We start from the raw sequence: 23225 nt of genomic DNA, 5'->3' as shown, positions 1-23225 counted from the left end.
AAACTACTGCTGCTTGCCACTCCTCAACCCTTTGAGTCTGCCTTATTGGCTGTAGGGGGACAATCTGGGCCTTGGGATTGTCACAGGAATTTTCCTAAGCTCTCCTGGTGACTCTGAGAATGCTGACTCCTGAGAACCCCAGGTCTAGTGGAAGTGACTCACAGCATGATCTGATCAGCTTTGGGTGGGAGCATACTAGTCATCAAATAACAGAGACCGATGTCCAGGTCTTTGAAAACCCCCAGGGCACCAGAAAATCCTGACTCCAGAGGTCTGCAGAGGGGCCCGGGGATTCTGTTTTCATAACATGTGCTGTCAGGTGACTGTATCCACTGCCAGGCCCAACAGATATCCTCTGCTAGGACAAATGAGAAACCCACAGCTCAGATGACCAGTATGACCACTATGCTCCCACCCGAAGCTGACCGGATCATGCTGTGAGTCACTTCCACTAGACCCGGGGTTTCTAATACTTCTAATATTTCTAATATTCTGAATTTTACAGATTTTCTATCATGACAATACATTTCTTTTATCATAATTTTTGACAAAAGGTAATTGAGAGGACATTGTAGTGGAGCTAGATGAAATTCTGGGCCTGGATTAGATCTGGTAAATTTGAATTCCAGTAAATAGCAGTGCAATCTGGGAAGAAGATGTTACCTTTCTGGGTCGCTGGTTCTCTCATCTCTAAAATGAATCCTATCATCCTACAACTCCACGAACTGGAGCTGCAGGTGAAGAAGAACAGACGGCAGCCTGAACAATGAGCCACCTGACTCCATGCAAGGGGAGTTTCCAAATAGCAGCCACCTCCGAACCTCCAAGCTCCGCAGGATCTTAGCTTTTGTTTTTTAACTAGTTTTCACGTGAACTCAATTTCTGGGGTTTTCTTATGGTAGGCTCTGAATGAAACACAAAAAAGTAAAGCACAGTCTTCTCTTTGTCCCATTTCTCTCAAGTTGACCCTGCTTTCCACACCCATTTCTCCACGCCCATTACAGCACTGCCACCGCACCTCCAAGGCCCTGGGTGGAATCGGCTCAGGCCAGCTGGCAAGAATGCTGTTCTCTGTGGCCTCTGAGTTTTGCCAATACTCTATGTCCACTTCCCAGAATCATTCTCTTGCCTTTTCCACTTTCCCCTCGGAGAACACAAGCGTGGGCAGTCAGGCTCTCTCCTACCCGGTCACCCACACTCTTGAGGCCTCTGTTGCAAAGTGAAGAGGAAGGAAAGACCGACTGTGCTTTTGTTTCTTTTTCAGCTTCCTGATTTCATTCTGGCCCTGCCTTTGACCAGGGCCATCCCTGAGCTGCTTGGTCATGATTTCTGCTAAGCAAGAGGGCAGTGACTAACTAGGAAGCAGTGCAGTGTGGTGGGGAAGGCCCCTGGATCCAGAATCCTCTCCTGGCTCTGTCCCCAAGGAGCTGTCACTTCAGTTTTGTGGCCCCTAGGGGGTGGGAGCATTCCTGTAAAGAGCTGATGGGTGCATCTTTTCCTAGCTCTGGATTCAGTGTCATGCTGGCACCCTGACACCAGTGGTGGCGGAAAGCTTATGTCTTGGGAATCGGCAAATGTGATCACTCAGGGCCTACTGTATTAGTCTGTTCTCACGCTGCTAATAAAGACATACCCAAGACTGAGTAATTCATAAAGGAAAGAGGTTTAGTTGACTCACAGTTCAGCATGGCTGGGGAGGCCTCAGGAAACTTACAATCATGGCAGAAGGGGAAGCAAACATATTCTTCTTCACAGGGTGGCAGCAAGGAGAATTGCCAAGCCAAGGGGGAAAAGCTCCTTGTAGAACCATCAGATCTCGTGAGAACTCACTCACTATCATAGAACAGCATGAGGGTAACCGTCCCCATGATTCAATTACCTCCTACCAGGTCCCTCCCACGATATGTGGGGATTACGGGAACTACAATTCAAGATGAGATTTGGGTGGGGACACAGCCAAACTGTATCACCCATGTTTGCCCCCCCTCAGGGGCCAGCTGCTAACATTTACCAGCTCACCACTGAGGGTATCTTTCGGGCCTAGCAGGGGATATCCGTTGGGCCTAGCAGTGGATACAGTCACCTGAGAGCACGTGTTATTAAAACAGAATCCCCGGGCCCCTCTGCCGACCTCTGGAGTCAGGATTTTCTGGTGCCCTGGGGGTTTCCAAAGACCTGGACATCGGTCTCTGTTATTTTGTTTTGTTTTCTGGTTTTTTGGTGCTTCTTTGAGTGGGCCTCTTGCTCCATAGCCCAGGCTGACATGCAATGTGGCATGATCATAATTCATTGCAGCCTTGAACACCTGCCACAAGTGATCCTCCTGCCTCAGCCTCCCAAAGCATTGGGATTCCAGGTGTAAGCCAGCACATCTAGCTGGACTCTGGTTTTACAACAAGTGGTAGAACCGGTGGATTACATGCCCCTAAAGGTCACTTTTAGCTCTACAGTTATCTGCTTTTGGTTGCCACCCAATGTGTTCATAGGTTGGTGCAGGGACTGCCAGAACCTAGCTGCAAAGAGCAATCGTCTTCTGCAGAGCCATCTCTTCCTCACAACCCTAGGCCCTGCTCTGCCTGCTGAGGCTGCTGACAAGTTTCCACCTTTACAGGACACTTTCCACTTCCCACGCTTAGGCAGACCTCATGCTGGGATGGGAGGTCGGTAACTATTCCTCATTAGCTGTGGCTTGGAGGAAACAGGGGTAAGGCAGCCAGGTTTTCCTACCGGAAGTGACTTCCCAGGGGGAAGTTGAAGCCTCCACGGAGAGCAGTCCTTCCTCCTCCTCCCATGCCAGGGTCCTTCCATGCCCTGGGGTCCCTTCTCACTGGAAAGTCATCCTGGCTCTAAGGGGCTGGCCTGGGGCAGGCTGCCCATGCACACTGGGCTGATGGTAGATCTTGCCAGGATTTGGGGAGGAGGGAAATAGTTGCCAAACAGAGACAGAGGCAGAGAGAGAAATAATAAAACGGAGGGAAAAGAAAGAAATAATAAGAGGGAAAAGAAACAAATAATAAGAGGGAAAAGAAATAAATAATAAGGAACGCGCCAGAAAGCCAAAAACACCAGGAATGCCTTCTTCAGCCATGTAAGAGGAAGCTGGGGTTAGGAAGGAGTTTGTGATTTGCAGCCCAGCGGGGGAAGCCGGGTCCTGTGTATGACACAAGGTCCTGGTAGCTGTAGTTCTTTGTCCAACCCTCTCCCACTCCATCAGCCCAGCTGCTCAGCTCTCCGGTGATCCGCACTTGGCAGGAATGGTTTACTCCACGTTCTTTCTGTTTCCCCCTCTCCCTTCTTTCTGACCCCAGCTTTTCCTGTCTGCCTTCTAGAGCCACCGGAATTAGGCCTCCTGCTCCCTCCTTCTCAGCCTCTAGCCCTCCACACTGGGTCCTGGACAATCCACTCTGGCTGGGGGCGGGGGCACGGTGGCTCCCCAAAGCCTCTAGTCTCCACACTAACAGAGAATGGGATCCCACTCTCTCCATAGATCCCCCCCACCCGCCACTCCGCCATCCACCAGCGGCTCCAGAGAGGTGAGGGTGGGATCTCCAGGGGCAGGAGGAGACCTCTCAGAGGCTCCGGCTCCCGCGGGATGCCGCCCACGAGCACCCTCGAGGGGAAGGTCTGTGCACCCCCTGGGCACAAAGCAGGGAGAAAAGAATGGAAGAAGGGGACTCCAGTGGGGGTCCAAGTTTCAGCTGCCTCCTACCCCCAGGTCTTACACCGAATTACCATCATCTTTTCAGGAAAACCAAATTGTTACTGCCGGGTCACGAGATCCCTGGACCGCGGAGGCACCCACTGCCAAGATGGATTCCTGTCGCCCCAGCCAGGCAGGCACACAGCCTGGCGGCCTCCCTCCAACCCCGCGGTGCCCCTGTTCTCCCCAGCCCTGGCCCCCTGTGGCTCCCAGCACCCTCGGCCACCCCCACCCAAGCTGCCCCCTGCGTCCCCCAACATTCCCTCGCCCAAGGCTGCCCCAAACCCCCAAGCTGCTCCCCGCGCCCTCGGCCACCCCCACCCGGCTGCTCCCGAGCTGTCCCCTGTATCCCCCGGCCCCCAGCGCCCTCGGCCACCCCCCACCCGGAGCTGCCCCCTGAGTTCCCCCCACCTCCCTGTGCCCAAGGCTGCCCCCCACCCGGAGCTGCTCCCGGAGTACCCCGCCCCGCGCGCCCTCGGCTGCCCCCCACCCCCGGGGCTGAGCCCGAGCCGGCTCCGGCTGTCTGCGCGCAGCGCTCCAAGGCAGCGGGGTGAATGGACGGCATCCAGCCTGGCCGGCAACTTGAAAATAAAAATAAAACAGAAGGAAAAGAAATAAATAATAAGGAGCGCGCCAGAAAGCCAAAGAAAATACAATCCCGAGCTCGCCGGCCCTGGGCCGCAAGCCTCCGGCGTCGGAGCCACCGGGCCCCTGCTCCCCGCCCGCGCGCGTCCCTGTCCTCGCCGGGGAAACACAATCCGCGCTCTCGTAGCTCCTGGGCCGAGGGGGCCAGAGAGGGCCGAGGACGCCCCCGCCCGCAACAGGGACCGGCTTGTTCTTTGTAATGGCAAATATTTATTTTGGTTCAAGTGGACCCCTTTCCACAAAGACCACTTGGTTGTAATCAATAACACCTATTTTCAGATAATCTGCCCTCTCTCGGCAGAGCCCACGGAACTCACCCCAACAGAGATCTTTTCAAAGGGAATTTTAAATGGGCTGGATTCACAGACGGCTGGAGGAGGGGCCTGGCGGGGGGTGGGAGGCGGCGGGCAGGGGGAGATGAACCTGGGTGGTCAGGCCGGAGCTGGGCCGAGGCGCTGCCAGGTGGACGTCTCCACCCTGGGTGGGGTGGGGGGGTCTTCCAGGAACCTTTCTCAAAATAAAACAAATCGAAAACCTTTCTTTGGTCGGCCAAATGTTGCTGCAGAGGTAGACTTCTAGAAACTCCCAAACCGCTTCCTTTTTCCTCCCAGAGAGCTTCTACGTGGTCATACGCGGACTCCGTTGCAGGATGAGGCATCCCAGACTGCCCTAGCCCTCCAGTCCCGGAGTTGCTGAGAGGCCGTGTCCCTTACTTGTAAAGTGGGGACCGAACGTGTCCTTGTCACAGGAGAGCTGTTCATTTGAGAACGTATCTGAGCACAGGCAGCGGGCGGGCGTCCTTCTAGGTGCTGGGATCACCAGGGAAGAAAACCAGAGCGGTGCCGTCGTGGAGCCTCCTTCCAGTGGAGAGAGACAGACATTAAGCCAGTGGGTACGATGGGCAGTGACGAATGTTACAGGAAAGAAAGGCCTTGGAAACTGTGAAGGGCTTTGTGCTTCAGCTCTGTGGTGGAGGCAGCTCTCTGCCGGGGTCGTCTGTCTCCCGTGGAGCAGGCAGAAGAGGCCAAGAGTCAGAAGGTGCTGCTAGTGCCAAACATCTCAGGGGTGGAGCCGGCAGGCCAGGGTCCAAGTCCACCTCCTAGTGTCCTTTCAGAACCTCGGAATCCTCAACGATGAACTGGGATGGGCAATACCCGCCTCATTGGGCTGTTACGAGGGTGAAATGAAAATCAATAGTACTCAGTGTTAGTTCCTAAAGGCCGCCTTTCAGCCTAGGCCCAGTGGTGATGTAGTATCCTTCTCTAAGATGACATTTGCTGACTTTCCATAACATAAGATTTCTGGGTGAAGCATGGATACCTGTAAGTCCTGGACAGTGGGGCCACTCTGGGGAGATGCTGTCCTAGGTGGCCTCGCACTCGGTGCTGTTCTGATTTTGGCCATAGGGGTGGCCTAGGCTGGCCCATTAGGGTACCTCACCGGCAGTAACTGTCTAGGCAAACCAGATCTTCCGGCTCAAACATTTTAACTGGGAAATACGGAGAGATTGAGGCAAGATGATAGTGAGACGAACCACCAGTGGCAAGCTGTGAGAAGGGACCTTAGTCATGGGAACCCAGGAACACCTGCCATTTTGGACACTGGTAACTTTTTTGTTCCAGCGCCAGGAGGCTGTCCCTCCAAGAGTTCCTGTTCTCCTGAGGTTCCTGTCTCCCTCATTGCCATGGCTGTTTGACAGTAAATTCCCAGTATTCCAGGAAGCCTGCATGAATGCCTATCAACTCAAAGGAGCCATGTTCTATGAAGCCACTCTAAATAATGAAGGGATGTTCTCTGACCATATGTGGCCAGGTTGAGAGCGGGGAGACCAATCACAGGTATGTGGTATGCATTATGGTGATTAAAACCTCAGCAGATAAAACTGTTTCAAAAGTTTCCCTTCATTAACAGTAAGGGCTTCCATGCTGTTAGAAAAATTACTTTGTGTATCCTAATGCTGTTTTCTTTGTCCTTGGAGATGGCTAGAAAAAAGGGGACAGGACTGATTTACTTACTCTTTGTACTGGTTAGGCCAGGCTGGGTCTGAAATTATGTCACTGCTCTCCATGAAGAATGTGGCTTTCTTCCTCGATGAGACGTCTTCAGCATCGATTCTTAGTTCAGAGCTTGCAGAGAAATTAAACTTGGGCTCAGACAACCCAGTGGGGGTTGATGGCCCAGAAAAGATTATGATAAGAAAGGGGTGAGGGGCAGGAAGAGGGGAGGTGTGTTGGAATTTGGGATAATTGAATTTGCTGTGCAGCCAGCAGTTATGGCTCGGGTCATCTGCTGAAGCTTCAGTTATAAATCCACCAAGACCAGGAAATTCCATGGTTAGGCCAATCTTTCCATTTTCTCAGAGATCAGAAAGGTTGAGGGTTTAGTGAGAGACGGTTTTCACCTAGATTTGCTATGTCTCTTGCTAAACTATATTTTTCCATTAAATCATTAAGCTGATTTCCTGGAAACCCAGCATCAGCCCCCCGACTTTCTGTCATATTCTCGCCCAGGAAAACCAGCAGGCCCTCATGCATAAAGGATACTTGTCCATCTGTATCCATTCTGATTAGCCAGAATGCTGGCAGTAGAATAGGCTCCCTTCAGGGACCGACTGCAGTTGTCTTAACTCCAATTTCCTCTCCATTGCCTTTTGGCCAGTTGACTGCGCAAAGCTAAGGGACCATTTGTAATTAGCTCCCAGCAAGCTGAATAGCTGATCTCTTGAGAATTAGACACTTCTTGCAAAGAAATTTAACCTAGATGAATGTTGTATGTAAATACGATTTTTATGGCTCTTTTGAGTTTTCTGGAAACTCCACAAATGCCCATAATATCCCTCCCGGAATTAATCAAACTTCCTCAGAGGTAATGGGCTTTGATCTTCTAGGAATATGGGTTTCCTAAATGAGCAGGACGTCATAGGGGATGCCTGTGTCTTTGGTGACATAGCTCTTTGTGGGGATGGAAACACCTTTATTTTTTATTTTATTTTTTTTTATTTTTTTTGAGACCAAGTCTCACTCTGTCGCCCAGGCTGGCATACAATGATGCCATCTCAGCTCACTGCAACCTCCACCTCCCGGATTCAAGCGATCCTCCTGCCTTTGCCTCCTGAATCTCCTGAATAGCTGGGATTACAGGCGTGCACCACCGCGCTTAGCTAATTTTTGTATTTTTAGTAGAGACAGGGTTTCACCATGTTGGCCAGGCTGGTCTTGAACTCCTGACCTTAGCAATCCACCCGCCTCAGCCTACCAAAGTGCTACAATTCCAGGCATGAGCCACCGCGCTTGGCAGGAAATGGCTTCTTTTCTCACCTTCTCCCTCTTCATTCTCATCTACACAAAACCTTGGAGTGTTGGCTTTGAGCACAAATGGCAACCCTATGATTTGGTTGCTGGGTTGAAGCCACTTGAAAAATTGGATTCATTTGAGTTTTGTGTCTTGGACTCTGATCAGGTGATCACTGAAGTTTGTAAATATTCAGTATAAAAGGAACAGGCTGAGAAGCATCAGAAATATCCTTATGAAGGCAGATCTAGCTATAACTGAATTAATTTTGCTATTCAGAAATTAGTGGCAAGTTCATATTTCTTCCCTACAGACTAAGTCCCTATGGGTAGAGTTTGCATTCCCCACATTTTAAACTTCTCAAATGGATGTCTGATGCAAATTGGTTTCCTAATGGTTATCTGTTCTGTTATGATTTTTTTTCTAAATGACAAAACTTTGAGTTATGCAGAAAATCACTGGATGATTTGATGTTCCTAAAAGAGACAAAGAAAGAGCGAAGGAAGGTAACGCTGTCAAGAAAAGCTGAGGTGTCTGGAAGGTATTGCTTGAATATATGCAATGCTTGATTAAACATTTCTGAAAGCCAGCGGCTCTGGGCAATATAATCATCAGTGGGGAAAGAGATATTGCATCTTCTGGGGAAACCAATTAACACCAAAGATTGGCTTGGTAAAAATTGCTGGCAAGTTTTAACAGTGGTCTAGCTCCATACTTTAACTGCATCTCCCGTGATTTTTATTTTCTCTGTGTATTTCCGGAATTAACAGTAACTGAGCAGAACGGACAGCTCATGCTTCCCTCAGAATTTCTGGGCAGCTGTATTGGGTTCGGACACGTTTTGTCCAGCAGGTGCAGTTTGACAAATAGACATGTTCTGGATCTTTCTAGAAGCCAGGCACTGGCTTATAAAGAAGGAGTTAGACAAAGTTTCTGCCCTTCATTCCCTTATTGTCTAATGGAGGACACAGACTTCAGATACAAATAGATCCTGGGGTCTTGTATTACTCTCTCTTGACAGAACACAACAACCAAAAATAATTAAAAAGCCATGCATTCTTCACCCCAGCCTCTATCAAAAACATTAACGTTATAACCCAGAACATTGCTTTTTCATCCTTACCAGCCACACTCTGTTCCCCTTCCCCCCTTCCAATTTCTCCCCTGCACACCTAAAACAAGATTTTAACATTTCATTTTCTCCACTTGTCTGTGCCTCGTTCCTTATTATCTTGTTAGCCTCTTTGGTTAACTACTCCTTCATCTCTTTCTCTCCTTTCTCTAACTGCTTGCCAGATTCTGCATCTCAAAAGGCACAAGGGTGTGTGTGTGTGTGTGTGTGTGTGTGAGAGAGAGAGAGAATATGGAAGCAGGCAAAACCACAGTTTAATGGATCTTGTGGTCCCTTTTTGCCATGCATGGGCAACACATACACACACCCAATGAGATATGTGCTGTTGTAAACGTGTAAGCATGCATCTTCCCTTCTTCCTTCCCCTTCCTTCCCTCTTCCTCCCCCTCCCACTGAAGTCTTGACTCCAGGAGCCATGGGTGCAGCAGAGCAAGGCAGGTGTCAGGGGGTAGTGCTATCAGAGCCTGAACAAGGTGAGAAGGGCATCCGTGTGGCGCGTCCTGATGGGAAGTGTTAGTGCCCAAGTGGAGTAAAGAGAGCATGGGACGCAGGGCGTGCAGCCTGTCCTGGCTGTCAGGGCTACAGCTGGTTGAGGAGGGTTTGCCTGTGGAGGCGTTGCCTGGGTTGGGGCATCAGAGCTTGAACAGGGTGAGAACAATATCCACACAGAGGCACTGCCTGGGGTGGGGTGAGGAGGGTGCCCATGCAGTTGGGTGGCCTGGATGGGAGTTTAGGGCCAATGCAGGGAGATGAACATGTTGCATGGAGGTGAGGGGTGCAGCAGAGATGGAAGACTGGGTGCATGCAGAAGGATTGACAAGGAAGGGCTTATAGGATGTCTAATGGAAACCATTCTTTTCACTGTCAAATAAGGGAATTACAGACACAAAAGGGGAATCAACATCCAGTGTTGGATTAGAAATGAATGCTTCTGAGTGAACTCAGGGTTTCAATATAGATAGATAGTAGAAATAAATACAGAAATAAATGTATATGCATAGTCATATAGATAGCAGAAATAAATATAGATATAAATGTATAAGCATATACAGTCATGCACTGCATAACGATGTTTAGGTCCGTGAAAGACCCCATATGCAATGGTGGTGCCACAAGACTATAAAGGAGGTGAAGAATTCCCATCACCCAATGACATTGGTGCTCATGCCCTGTGGAAGTGCAATGCAATATTCATGTCTGTGGTGACGCTGATGTGAACAAACCTACTTCCCTGACAGTCTATGAAAGTCTAGCAGATGTAGAGTACGTAATTCTTGATAATGATAGTAAACAACTATGTTACTGTTTATGTATCATTATTTTAGAATGATAGATTTTAGATATACGTAGATAACGCCTACTTACGTGTTTAAAAAGTTAACTGTAAAACAGCCTCAGGCAGGTTATAGGCTAAATATGAATTCACGTCTTCGTTTCTAACAAAAATTTCAAGGAGTAAAATGAAATATTTTTTAAATAAAAAGAGTGTATAGAATAAGGATATGAAGATATTTTTATACTGTACAATGTGTTTGTGTTTTAAGTTAAATGTTATTACAAAAGAGTAAAAGAGTTAAAAAATTTAGAACGTTATAAAGAATTACGGTAAGCTAAGGTTAATTTATTATTGAAGAAAGAAAAGGTTTTGTAGATTTAGCGTAGCCTGAGTGTACAATGTTGACAGAGTCTGCAGTGGTGTGCAGTTATGTCCTAGGCCTTCACATTCACTCACCACTCACTCACTGACTCACCCAGATTAATTTGCAGTCCTGCAAGCTCCATTCATGGTAAGTGCCCTATACAGGTGTACCATTTTTTAACTTTTATCCTCATATTTTTACTGTACCTTTTCCATGTTTAGATACACAAATACTTCCCATTGTATTACAGTCACCTACAGTATTCGGTAGAGTAACATGCCGTGCATGTTTGTAGCCTCGGAGCAATAGGCTGTACCATGTAGCCTAGGTGTGTCATAGGCTGTTCCATCTAGGTGTGTGAAGTACACTCTATGATATTCACAACCGTAAAATCACCTAAGGACACATTTTCCAGAATGTATCCCCGTTATTAATCAAGGCATGACTGTATATGTATGTATGTACGTGAGTGCATATAGTCACATACATACATATATAATGTATGTGTATGTATGTATCTACGTCTATTGCCTAGCTCTGTACACTGAGGGAGCCTGGGAGCAGGGACACCCCATTAGCAATTGGCACATCTATCCCCCAGGTATTGGGTTCTAAATAGCATTTTCCACTAAAAAGAACTAGGAATCCATGAGGAGATGACTAATTCCAGGGCTAGGGCAGAAACTCCAAAATAAGTTGTTGTGCGAGAAAGTAAGGAAGCACTTAAAGACTGATGGGAACATGTCAAAGGAGACAGAAGCCAGCGTGAATATCCTTCCATTGGGACAATGTCATCATTAAAGAACAGATCATATCCACTCAATAAAATAGAGAGCCATGAGTCTTAGAGATATAAATAAATGAATGAATACTTTGAAGTTTGATGTTGAATGGGATATTTACATATTTTGAAAGTAAACCTCCGCAAAATACTTATTAATTACAAAGGGTAAAGGAATAACTTTTCAAAGGAGAAGGCTGGGAGACACCACCTTAAACAAAGAGTGAACTTCATCAATAATGGGATACATTGAAACAATGTACCACGCAATGGAATACAGGAGAGGAAGGCAGCATGACTTCTGCGATGGTCCTGTCAGAAAAGCCTCGGCTCAATCTAATCGCGAAGAGATACCAGCAATCCCAAATTGGGGAACATTCTACAGAATACCTGACCTGTCATATTCAAAATTGTCACAGACCTGAAAGACCAAGGGAGACTAATGGTAGATGACAGCTATACACAATCAGTGTTTCAGAATGGGAACCTTTTGCTCCAAAAGACTGCAGTGGTGACAATCAGCCAACAGTGCATGGTGCCTCGGGATTACATAGGAGTAATCCGCTTACATTAGTTATTCGATTCTCTTGATTATACTGGACTATGTAGGAAAAGGTTGTTGTTTAAATGACATATACCCTTAAGCATTTGGGGTTGATGAAGCATGTTTGGCAAATTTCTCTTAAATGATTCTCTAAAAATTGTTCGTCGTACTGTTCTAAATTTCTGGAAGTTTGTGACTATTTCAAGATTTTACAGTTTTTAAAAAAATCACAATGTATATTCACAATACAGAATAGAAGAGAATAGAATAGAATAGTGTGGCTTCACTCTATCTTAGATCAGAGAGGAACAGAGACCTGTACAGAGTTTTGAAGGTAAAGAGGAGTTGCCTCTCAATGAGGACAGTAAGACCTTGGCAATAATACCTAGGAGATCTTGCAGTTTCCTAGTTCTTTTCAACATACAGAGCATTTTTATGTACATTATCTTACTTAACTCCAGTGATACTCTTGTATAGTTATTAAATCATCCTCATTTTATAGATGGAAAAATCAAGCTCCGAGCTTGCCGGGCATAAAATCCCAGCTCCCAACCTCTATTTCTTAGCTGATTGAAAAATCCCATCCAACATTTCTGTCAAAGCACATTTTTAGCATTCCTTTATAAAATCTCATTTTATTTGCAACATCCTGCAGCTTGGCCACACGCTCCCCTGGCTTTAGGTGCACACATAGAGCCAAGGAAGGGCAAAAGCCCAAGTGGGGCACTGGGAGGGCTGTGGATGGGGAAAATGCAAAGGCTCTCTGGAAAACCCAACTTATTCCTACTTTGCACCCATTTGGAAAATGTCTTTCTGACCACAAAACAAAAATGACCTTGCACTGAACTCCCCAAACAGGGAGCCCACCAGCTACCAAGGACTTAATGAATGTTCTTGAAAAATACTAGCCAATACTAGCAGATAAAGATGATTATCCATAAACCTCCTGTACAGCAGTCTACAATGGGTTTTCCACACTGTCGTCCAATGCCTCACAGAAACTCGTGCAGGAGGTATAACTCAGGTCCTAGTTAATCGATGAAGACAAGTTACCCAGTAGGTGGAAGGGCCAGCATTTGAACCCAGGGTTTCTGGCATTATATTCATTTTCATTTGTCTACTCAAATTGCCTCTTTCCTCCCACTAAGAAAACATATGAGTTAACTCAGTTAAAATGCAGAAGGTTAATCTAGCAGTTGTAGGTGAGTGAGTGGTCTCACTGGAAATTTTTCCTGTCTCCCTCTAGAGCTTTTAAGCTGAGTGTAAATTGACTATGTGCTTAGGGATTTACCAGCTCGGACAGACTGAAACAATTAGACAGGAGGCCGCATCAGACTGAGAGAGAGAGACAGATCCCAGGCTTGTGGGCCCACATTCCTTTTAAAACTTCCCTCCCTATCCTTTCTCAACTGGCTGAAACCCTGGAGGTTTGACTGGCTAACCCACTTCCTCTCACAAGTGTCCATCCCCCGAGGGAGCCTGGGATTTGTAGTTTTGGAACAAGCCGGCCTTTCATAATCCCTTCGCGGGACTCCCTGGCTGAAGGCGTGTAGTGTCAGTTTCAGTAGCTTTCTACGTGATGAAATGCCCAATGTGCTTTCTGCAAAACCTGCATTCCTTCCTGAATAACAGCAAAGCTTCTGTATGCTCACCAGAACCCAGTCACTCCCCTGGCCCCCATCCCGGTTCTTATTACCTCTCCCATCCCTGCCCCCACTGATACAAAGCATCCTCTTACCTCGACCTCCTGAGGGCCTTCTGGACACAAGCTCAGTGGTGCTGTTGATGGTGGAGGAACTTCTGAGCAAGGTGTGGGAGTGGGGCTGGGCAGCAGACAGCCATGCTTAAGGGTTGCTTCCCCCAAGCACATTCCCCCAAAGGACACCTTTTCAAGAGTTTTTAAGGCAACAGGTTTACATGATGCTTGTAATGAACAGATATTAGAGGAAATAAGGTAAGAAACCAAGTCCACAGAAACCACCTCTCACATGAAGTACTGCATTTTGTTCAGTTTTTATTTCTCCACTAAGCATTGCCTTGGGTTGGCAGTAACTTGGCTTGGGGTGGACAGATGCTTCTTTCCTCCCTTGTGTTCTAGAACCTCCTGATCTCATTTGGTCTAAACTAGCAAACCTTATCTGAGAACCTCTTAATCCATTTCCCATTGTGTATGTTCATTGCTCACTTGCATGCAGATGTTATTGGTTAAGTAAAATAACAATCTTTTTAAGTGTCATTACATTTTCTAGTGGCTGTTGACTATTAAAAATGTTTTAAAATAACAGATATTGAAAATAGGCCCAGTGTGGTGGCTCACGCCAGTAATCCCAACACTTTGGGAGGTTGAGGTGGAAGGATTGCTTGAAGCCAGGAGTTTGAGACCTGCCTGGGCAACATAGAGATACCTTATCTCCACAAATAAAATAAAATCAAAATAAAATAAAATAGAACTTCCTTTGTGTGGGACTCAACAACATTTTTCGACACTGAAAAAAGATGACCTCTGCTATAGACTGACTGTGTCTGTCCCTTCTCCCAAATTCATATGCTGAAACCTAATCCCCAATGTGAAGGTATTTGGAGGTGATTAGGGCATGAGGGTGGAGCACTCAAGAGTGGGATTAATTCCCTTATGAAAGAGACCCCAGAGCATTCCCTTGCCCCTTACACCATATCAGCACACAGTGAGAAGGTTCCCTCTATAAACCAAGGCAAGGGCCCTCACCAGACACTGAATCTGCTGGCACCTTGATCTTGGACTTCCCAGCCTCCAGAACTGTGAGAAATAAAGTCCTGTTTTTATGAGCCACCCAGTCTATGGTAGTTTGTTATAGCAGACCAAATGGACTAAGACAACCTCCTGCTAAAGGACTGTTGGTCAGTGTCCCAAACTGTGGGGAGGATCAGCTTCCATGAGAACCACTTGCAGGCCTGCATGCCCGCTTTGCTTGGCTGGCGCTGTTTGTTAGATGGCAGAAACCTCATGGCACAGGCACAGAATGATCCAGCAGGGAAAAGACTGGACTAGCAGCCAGGAGGGCAAAGATTCTGTTTGTCCTCTGGGACTAGTCCGCTGCATGCCCTGGAGCCAGCTAGCAAACGTTCAATCTGGGCATTGCAGGGGACCAAATGCCAGTCCCCCCTCTGTACAAATGCTTATGAGGAGAAAATGGTGCCCCAGTCCTGTCAGCCAGTGGGCCAGCTTCTGAGGCATAGGACAAATCACTGTGGAACATATTCAGGGGGCGAGATTTGGCTAAAGCTCTATGACTCTGTAGAGAAGATGAGCCTGAGCCAGTGTTTGAGTAGGACACATAAAGAAAACCTTTAAAAGAATGAACTAATGGGCTGAGCATCTTCTTACAGCACTCAGAAATATATGCCTCCATTTTCCCTAATGAATACTTTGCAGATTTCAAAATTGATGGGGAAATTGCATGGCTAAGATGGAGATCTGCCAAAGAATTCAGCTAGTTGGTTCTTAAACATACCTGGCCTTCATCATTCCTCTTTCTATGCTTGGGCCACTAATACCAAGTTTTAATTTGCTCCTTTCTTGGAAGTCACTAGAAATCCAGTACATGCATACACTTTTTTCACTAAAGACAAACTTCTTTGTTTTGAGAGTTAATAGCAGAGGATATTCAATATAGAGAAAATAGGAGGAAAACAGTAGAATTTCAGTTTCAATTTATTTTTATATCACCATTTAAAATGTTCTATTTTGTATTTGTTTTCTAATATGAAGAATAATGTAACAGTTTGTATATATGATTTATAAATCAATGTGCATATGTTGAGAATATGTGCTTTACACATCTTTTTAAATGGCAGGGTGCAAGATTAAAAAAAAAAAACTGGAGACAAATGTTCTGAAACACATCCCATTTCATTTAGGTAGACATGTTGTCTAGAAGGTACTTAGTGTTACCCTAAGAAGATTCTAGGGTTACCAATGCTGTGAGTCTAATTCCTTGCAAATCAAGGACTTCCCAGGTCTCACTCTTTTCATTGTAAAATAGAGAAAATGAAAACAAGCTACCTAACAGTGAAGGAATTGGAGGCAAGTTTCTTCCTTGGGAAGAAAAATGACCTTAAAAATCTGCATGAGCCATAAAGTCCTGGTCTGAGACCTGAAGGAAGCAGGGCGCTTATTCTTTGCTGGAGTGGCAGAAGGTGGCCATCTGGGTCTGAAGTGCCCAGGGGAGGCTGCAGAGTTAAATCTCACAGACAAGTCTGGATAGACCAGCTCGCTTTGCTCCAGTCCTTACATACAGGTTTATCCATGGCCTTAGCTGCTGTTTTATAAAACCCTTTTAGGTTGGAGGAAGATTTAAATAACACACACACAAAAACACTACAAACATCATCAACAACAATGAAAAACCACACTGATTTTTTACCTTCTGCTGTACTGCAGTATGTACATTTGAAAAATTCTTGATAGTGCAAGAAGTAAATAGGAAAGTTCCCCAGGGAAAACCCTTTGACCTAACGGGGGTGGTAAATAAGAAAACTGTCCTCAGCACTGAGAGAAGGAACCATTTATTTAGTCAAATTATTTTACAACATGGTCTTCATTGACAGTTGTCAGCTTAACACTTAATATAGTTAAAAAAGTCAACAATTACCTGCAAAATTATATATATTTTAATGTCTAAAAATATGTTGCTTATATAGAGCAGGAAAATCCCTCCTCTCCACAAGGGAAAGTTTCGTTGTTTTTCCCAGAGCTGTGAATATTGCAGTACTGTTACACGCATTTCCAAAGCATTAAAGATCTAAATGGATTATCTTTCCTTGCTTGTGTATGCCTGTTAAATAACTGTACCAGTGCTTTGCTTTCTCATAAGTCAGTGACTTAAACAGCCCTGTTTCCTTTTCAGCTACAGTCATATTATGCTTTTTAAAAACCAGCTATAAAAACATACAGACAGCCCAAATGTACAGATTGAAAAAAGATGTACAAATTACATTAAAAAAAATAACAGCGATTGATTCGATAGTAAAACTGCTTTTGTGACCGAGGTCAACTCGTTTATTTATTCTTAATTTTTAATTATTTATTTTTAATACTGTGAGATATAGGAAAATAACTCTGCATAATTTATACAGTAAGTTGCCTTCTGATTGATTGGCCCTGGTCTGATGGTCTGACAAGCGCACAGCGCTTGCGAATCTGCTTGAGTTTAGAAATCCCTACAACTTTTCCAAGTTCTGGGACTACTGTCATCATTAACAAAAAAAAAAATTAGTAATTTAATTCCCCGTCTTTCAGGAATGTATGTATTTGCATTAAAATTTCTTAGTTCATATCTTGACTATTTCTAGAGAGAGTGGTCAGCTGAGTGCATACTATCCACTGAGAGGGATTCTGCAATGCCGTTGGCGTCTTAAACACACAAACCTTCTTTCCATCAAATTCCAGTTGGGTGAAAACTTCACTGGCCTTACAATCAATGTTCCAGTTGCCATCCACTGAATTTGGTCCTCCTAAAATTAGATTATAAGCTTCCCACCTCTATTGTCACTAAATCTCAAACCAGAACGTGACGGGTTAAGTCCATGATTCTGTGTCATACTGAACCCCGTGTATTGACAAGAAACTGCTTTGGTCATAAAAACATAAAGAAAACGTACAGCTTCTTTCTCAGAACCATGACTTAACCATTCCAGTAATCTTAATATGCAACTCACAAGATGCTAGGAGACTGAGAATTCAAACTGGCATACTGGCCCATGGAATTATTCATCTCTTTGTTCAGGTAGAGGAAGCAAAAATTACCAACATTAAAAAAAAATGTTTTTAAAGAACAAATACAAAGGTTCTATCTAACAAGAAAGAACATCCAGTTTTGTCTTCCCTTCAAGGCCACATATGTCCTGTTGAGTCCAAAGCATCCAGTAAGTGTGCAGGATGGGCTTCAGCTAGAAGGCCACCGATGAGTAAGCTTCTAGTAGTAGCTGCCTAAGTGTGAAGGCACGTGGGTGTTAGGATGGCGGGGGACGTTGGGGTTGGGGTAGATTCCCCCTGTGGGGGAGGTCCAGTATTGTGATGCGGCTCCAAAGAAGCTGGAGGAAGTGACAGGCATGGAGGATGGATGGGGAGGGACAAAGTTCACCTTCTGCTGGTGGGCATGGTAGGAAGGCATGTAGGAGATGTCAGAAGGGTACTTGTACATGGACGACTCGGTCGGATGTGGCTGCAGAGCCTGGGCAATGCCGTGGAAGTCAAATTTGTAAGCATATCTTTTGCCGTGCACTTTGGTCATAATGTTTTTATCATAGTAATAACGGAGGGCCCGGCTCAGCTTGTCGTAATTCATGTTGGGCTTGCTTTTCCGCTCGCCCCAGCGCCTGGCCACCTCATCGGGGTCCGTCATTTTGAACTCCCCGTTGGTCCCCTCCCAGGTGATACAGCTGGCGTTGGCGCTGTCGGAGAGCAGCTCCAGGAGGAATTGCCACAGCTGGATCTGCCCGCTTCCTGCAGGCCGTGAGGCAAATGGGAGAGAACAGAACACCTCAGCCCAGAGAAGGCAGAACCCAGTTCCCTAAATGCAGGGAGCTTCTCATCCTTTTAAAGAAACCTTTTGTTTCCTTCGACATTGGGATCGACTTGACAAGCCCTTCTTATGTCATTGTTGATTTGCCTTTCTGCTTGCCTTGGAGATGGGTATAATAAGTGAGGTTAGATCCTAAGATGCTTTGCCCCAAGGCCTGGTAAATGGAATGTGGGAAGTGAAGTGCAAACTCTGCCCAGAACTAGCTATGTGATCTTGGACGAGCCATATCCCCCCTCAATCCCTTTGGCAAAGCTTTTGAATCTCTTCATCTAGAAAGGCCTGAATCACTGACTGATCTCTAATTAGTGGTCGTGTCCCCCAGGGAATTCCCTGTCAGCAATAAAAAGTCAGGGGCAAGGCATGACTGTGGGAGTCATTGGGAGAAGCTGCACCATGAGCTTTAGCTTTTGGATGGACAGGACCTGGATTGGCCCTTGGCAGGTCCTAGAGCTTGGCTTGCAGCTCTAAGTTCTACAGAGAACTTGTGCAGAGAGAAAAATACCCAGAATATGCTGGGTGGCTGCTTTCTCCTCTGGCAGTAATGACCAGGCACTAAGGAATGGGTAGGCAGAGTCCCTGGGATGGGAAGGTGAGTGGGCCACACTACAGCAAGGGCCTGCTAGCTCCCAATCTCGATGGACTTGGTTTAGAAGGACCCTCTTGAGAGTTATTTTTGATACTAAATCTTTAAAGTACAAGGTCAAATTGACTATATCTGCAACTTTTCCGGGACACATCTCTTTTATAAGGCCAGATAACTTGGCAACACTTTCTAAAATCACAAATAAAACACTTTGGAATATTTATGAACTTGTGCCTGGCATGCGGGAGACAACTGAGAGCTGAGTGGAGTTGTCTTCTTTTCTTTCTTGCCCATTTTCTCTGATTGAAACACCTACCTACCTGTGCCACTTATTACTTATCTACACCTAAGTGCACATGTGCAGTGCTGATGTGTTTATTCCTAGAAGTATCCTCAGCTAACCAACCTTGACACCTCATAACAAGCCCTGACCTGTTGTTCACATGCTCCAGAAACAGACATTGAACATTTCAAGGAAAGAGGTGCATGTTACTCCCACTCAGGTGTCTGGACTTAGGACAGAAGTCTCTGTGATTTCACAAAGCTACGAAACATTCTGGCAAAAAAGGCTTTCAGGCCAAGGTAAACTCACCAGGGTTGGCTAGGCGACTGCTGGTCGGGCCCAGGATCTGATACGGATCTAAGGAAATAAAAAAGGAAATTTGCTTCAGTGTTTTTAAAAATATGACAACCGTACCAACCATAAGAAAACCATAAGGGTTTATACTTTTATTTCAAGATCACAGGAAAGACTGATTTCAGAAAACTTTACTGCTTTTATTTGCAGATCTCAAAGATCTTGATGACATTTGTGGTCTTCATCTCAACAATTACAGAAAGAACAAACAATAGGAGCAGGATTACTTTTTCTTATTTTGGCATCTAAAATGTGCAGATTATGTTGTCATTACCCAAAGCAAAACAAAGAAAACATTTGGAAAGGAACTGGATAATATTCAATGATACAACGGACAGCTGACTCCATGGGCTTAAAGCAGGTCTCATGGTTACCAGTCTTTAATAACTCTACCTAATACTAACAACATTATTAATCTGTTTTTTTTTTAATGTAGCATGAAAAACACATGCCTAGAAACCAAGCAGCTTGGGTTTTAGCAGCAGCTATGTGATAAACAAATAACTTGTTGGACAATTTCTGGGAATCAGTTTTCTCATCTGACAAATGAGTGGGTTGGGCTACTGGATTCCTCAGTTTTCTTCTAGTATAACACTCTGTGATTTGAAATGTCACACAAGCCAGAAATGTCAGCACAAACCAGAGTGTACATTTTAGCTATAAAACGACTATTCTTAAAATCTCACTTTCCTCAAAACGTATGTGTTTATTCAGCCATGAAAAAGTCTTTGCAATATTGGTTTAGGTGAGAGGTTTATCTCCTTTTTTGTTAGTTGAGGAAATCATGGTAGAGAGCTGGGTCTCGACTTGGCAAAATTGTCATGTATTTCGTACAATTTTGCTATTTTTCAACTATAATTGCAATTTTAAAAATATCAATATGATTTTTGGGTTTCTACTTAGAACCATAAATTACCTTCAAAAGTCCTTAAGCCCATTGAGACCATCTTTTCTCATCCACACCATTAATATGATAACTATTTTTGGCAGGTGATGACTAATGCATAATTTTGTTGTTATTGGACAGTCTTTAAAACTCTCTACATCTGACTTATGATCCACAGTCAGCAAATTTTTTCTTAACCTTCCAGGTGAAATGTCAGTTGATTTTCTCTTGCTCTGCCTTCTGTGGAGATGGGGAACAATGTTTGCCTACCCCAAAGCAAATGACTTGTTCAGAACTTCATCTCAGCTGCATCACATAAGAAGATAGAGAGAGGAGCTGGGGCTTGGGCACAGCAGCTGTCTTCAGATATGCAAAGGATTTCGGAGGAAGCAGGACGAAGGCTTCTCCAGAAGGAAAAGCTTGAGTGGAAATTCCAGGAGGCAGACTTTGGGTCAGATAGTGGAACTGAGCCCAGCTAGAAAGTCAATGCCCTGTTTTACTACAAGCACAAGTAAGGTAGAGGTGAGGGTAGGATAGACCCAGAAATCTCCAAGTTCCTCTCCAATACGGAGTCTCCAGGTCCATGGCTTTCAAAGTTCCTCTGCCTTAATTGTTAAGCCAACCCATCACAGGATGGGGATATTTCTGAAAGTAAGGTTTGGTGAAGCATAAAAGGCTTGGACAGGAATTTGGGGGATCTGGGATTATAGCCCTATTTCTTTCATTAACCAGCTGTATGGTTTTTAGCAAGTCACTTCACCTCCCCGGGCCTCAGTTTCTTTATTGAACAAAATAAAGCATTGGAATAGTTCATCTTCAAGTTCTTTCACCTTTGATATTTAACAAGTCTCTACTTGATTTCAGTACCTGTTACTTCATTCACAGGACTATTAGGGTCAAAGATAGACCCTCTTTGAGAGAAATAAGAGAAAACATATGTGGTATATTGTTTAAACCCTCCATCAGTTGACCATGTGAAATCAACAACTGTGCAGGAAGCAAAGGAGAGATTACATATCCCGGGCAGGTACCTGGCTGGGGCCGTTGCTCTGTATTCTTACTGATCGTTTGTGCCCCTCCAAGGGGAGGACCTGTGGCAAGAGGGAAAGAAATGCAGTGAGTAGGACCCAGCTCCCTGAGGGGAGCAAGACGTCTTGACAGATGTGCTTTCTCACTCATTCCTTCGCCCACTCTCCACTGACTCATTTATTCATCTTATTTTAGAAACATTTACCTAGAATCTACTATGTGCTGGCCCCATTCTCCAGGCTGGAGATTCAGGAATGAACAAGCAGTTCCTGGTAGAACTTGCATTCCAATGGGAGAGACAATAATAAACACATTTTTAAATTCTTAAAATTTTGTCTTTGCTTAAATGTCACCTTTTCATTTTCAAATTTTTAAAAAGTAAACTAACAGTATAGCATCACTGATGGTACTGAGGCTGTGGATTTCATTTTCAAATCGGAAAGTTAGAGAAGTCCTTACTGAGAAAGTGACATCTGAGCAAAGATCAACTGCTTCCTGGTGTCCCTGTCTTGTGAGTTTCCTCCTTGGTATCTCTCACACACCCCTTCCATTCCCACGATCACTTCTGCATCACACATCTGTATTGCTTCTTGCATGGTTTCTGGCTTAGTCTGACTGGTGTCCTCATTACTCTTCTGTCTCCCCACAACCCACCATACACGCCAGTGTTCAAAACCTTAGTGACTCTTCATTGCCTAAAAAACTAAGGCATATCTTCATAGCATCATTTACAATTCTGTTTCTTACCTTTCCAGACTTCTTCTGCATCACACATCCTAAGCTCCAGGAACCTGAGGTCCTCACTGGCTGTCAGACATGCCAAGCTCATGTCTTCCCCAGCCCATATCGCCACAGGTCCAAATCCTGCCTCTCCTTCCAGAGCTAACTCAAGTGCTACCAGGTCCACAAAGCCTTCCTTGATACCAACCAGATGAAAGGAGTTCTGTGTGTGCTTGATTTCTCACTCCTGCTTATGGGACTAGTGCATGTCTGATTCATCTTTGTGAATCTTATATTGCCAAATGTCATGTGCAGAGTAAGTAAATAATTAATACTGGAAGGGGTCTTGGTTATTGTTTGGGCATTAATTTGTAACCCCAACCTCTTTCTTGAAAGAATTCCCTTTACCACCTGTTCATGTGCTTCATATTTTGCTTCCTAGGCATGGCAAGTTTGATTTCTGGTACAGGAGTTCATGAGTCATTCTTGCCCCTTATTCTCTTACTGGGGGATATTGGGTAGACTTCGACATGTCATCATCTCACCACTTGGTGGAGAACCTGATGTCCCAGACCCCCCGGCATCTCCTCATCAGGGACAGAAGATAACCTGTTGAGGAGATGGCAGGGTTCTGAGACATCAATTTCTCCACCAAGTGGTGAGATGATGATATGAGGAAATCTACCCAGTATCAAGGGGAATGGGGAAATTGGTACGACTTAGCCTCAACAGTTACGGGAGCAAAGTTATAGAGAGTCATTATCTTGATTTAAATAACAGAAGCAAAACCCAGTGACAGTGACCATTCATTGGTACAGAACCTTGTCTCAAGAAAACCTTCAAATTTCCCATGTTCTAAAACCGAGCGCAATAAAACAAAACTCAAAAATCTAAACGAAAATCCCATATCATCTTTCAAGGACTGGTATCATGGAAAGGCCCTAAATTGGCAAATAATTTTGATGTCTACTCAAAAAGCAGGGAAACAAATGCTTGCTGCTCTCCTGTATCTCATGTTCCTGTTCTCCAACCCTGTCCTCAGAAACATGCTTTCCTCCAAAGAACTATAAAACA

General features: G+C 45.1%; 1 protein-coding gene across 5 annotated transcripts in view; it reads right to left on the bottom strand.

The window, feature by feature from the left end:
* Nucleotides 1-16262: 16262 nt before the first annotated feature.
* FLI1 (Fli-1 proto-oncogene, ETS transcription factor) overlaps nucleotides 16263-23225 on the bottom strand; it is a 119695-nt gene continuing 112732 nt past the window's right edge. For 3 of the 5 annotated variants that reach the window (XM_016922259.3, XM_016922257.4, XM_063784606.1), the window contains 3 exons: nucleotides 21434-21493; nucleotides 19472-19519; nucleotides 16263-18217 (listed from right to left, as the gene is read on the bottom strand). In XM_016922259.3, the coding sequence (XP_016777748.1) occupies nucleotides 17688-18217; nucleotides 19472-19519; nucleotides 21434-21493 (638 nt within the window). In that variant the 3' untranslated portion in view covers nucleotides 16263-17687. The remainder of the gene's footprint in view (nucleotides 18218-19471; nucleotides 19520-21433; nucleotides 21494-23225) is intronic. The other 2 variants (XM_016922258.3, XM_016922261.3) reach the window with 1 other exon arrangement.

This window comes from Pan troglodytes, chromosome 9, assembly GCF_028858775.2.
Source record: "Pan troglodytes isolate AG18354 chromosome 9, NHGRI_mPanTro3-v2.0_pri, whole genome shotgun sequence".
Classification (NCBI taxonomy): domain Eukaryota; kingdom Metazoa; phylum Chordata; class Mammalia; order Primates; family Hominidae; genus Pan; species Pan troglodytes.
Note: the sequence above shows the minus strand (reverse complement) of the source record. Positions and strands in the feature narration are given on the sequence as shown.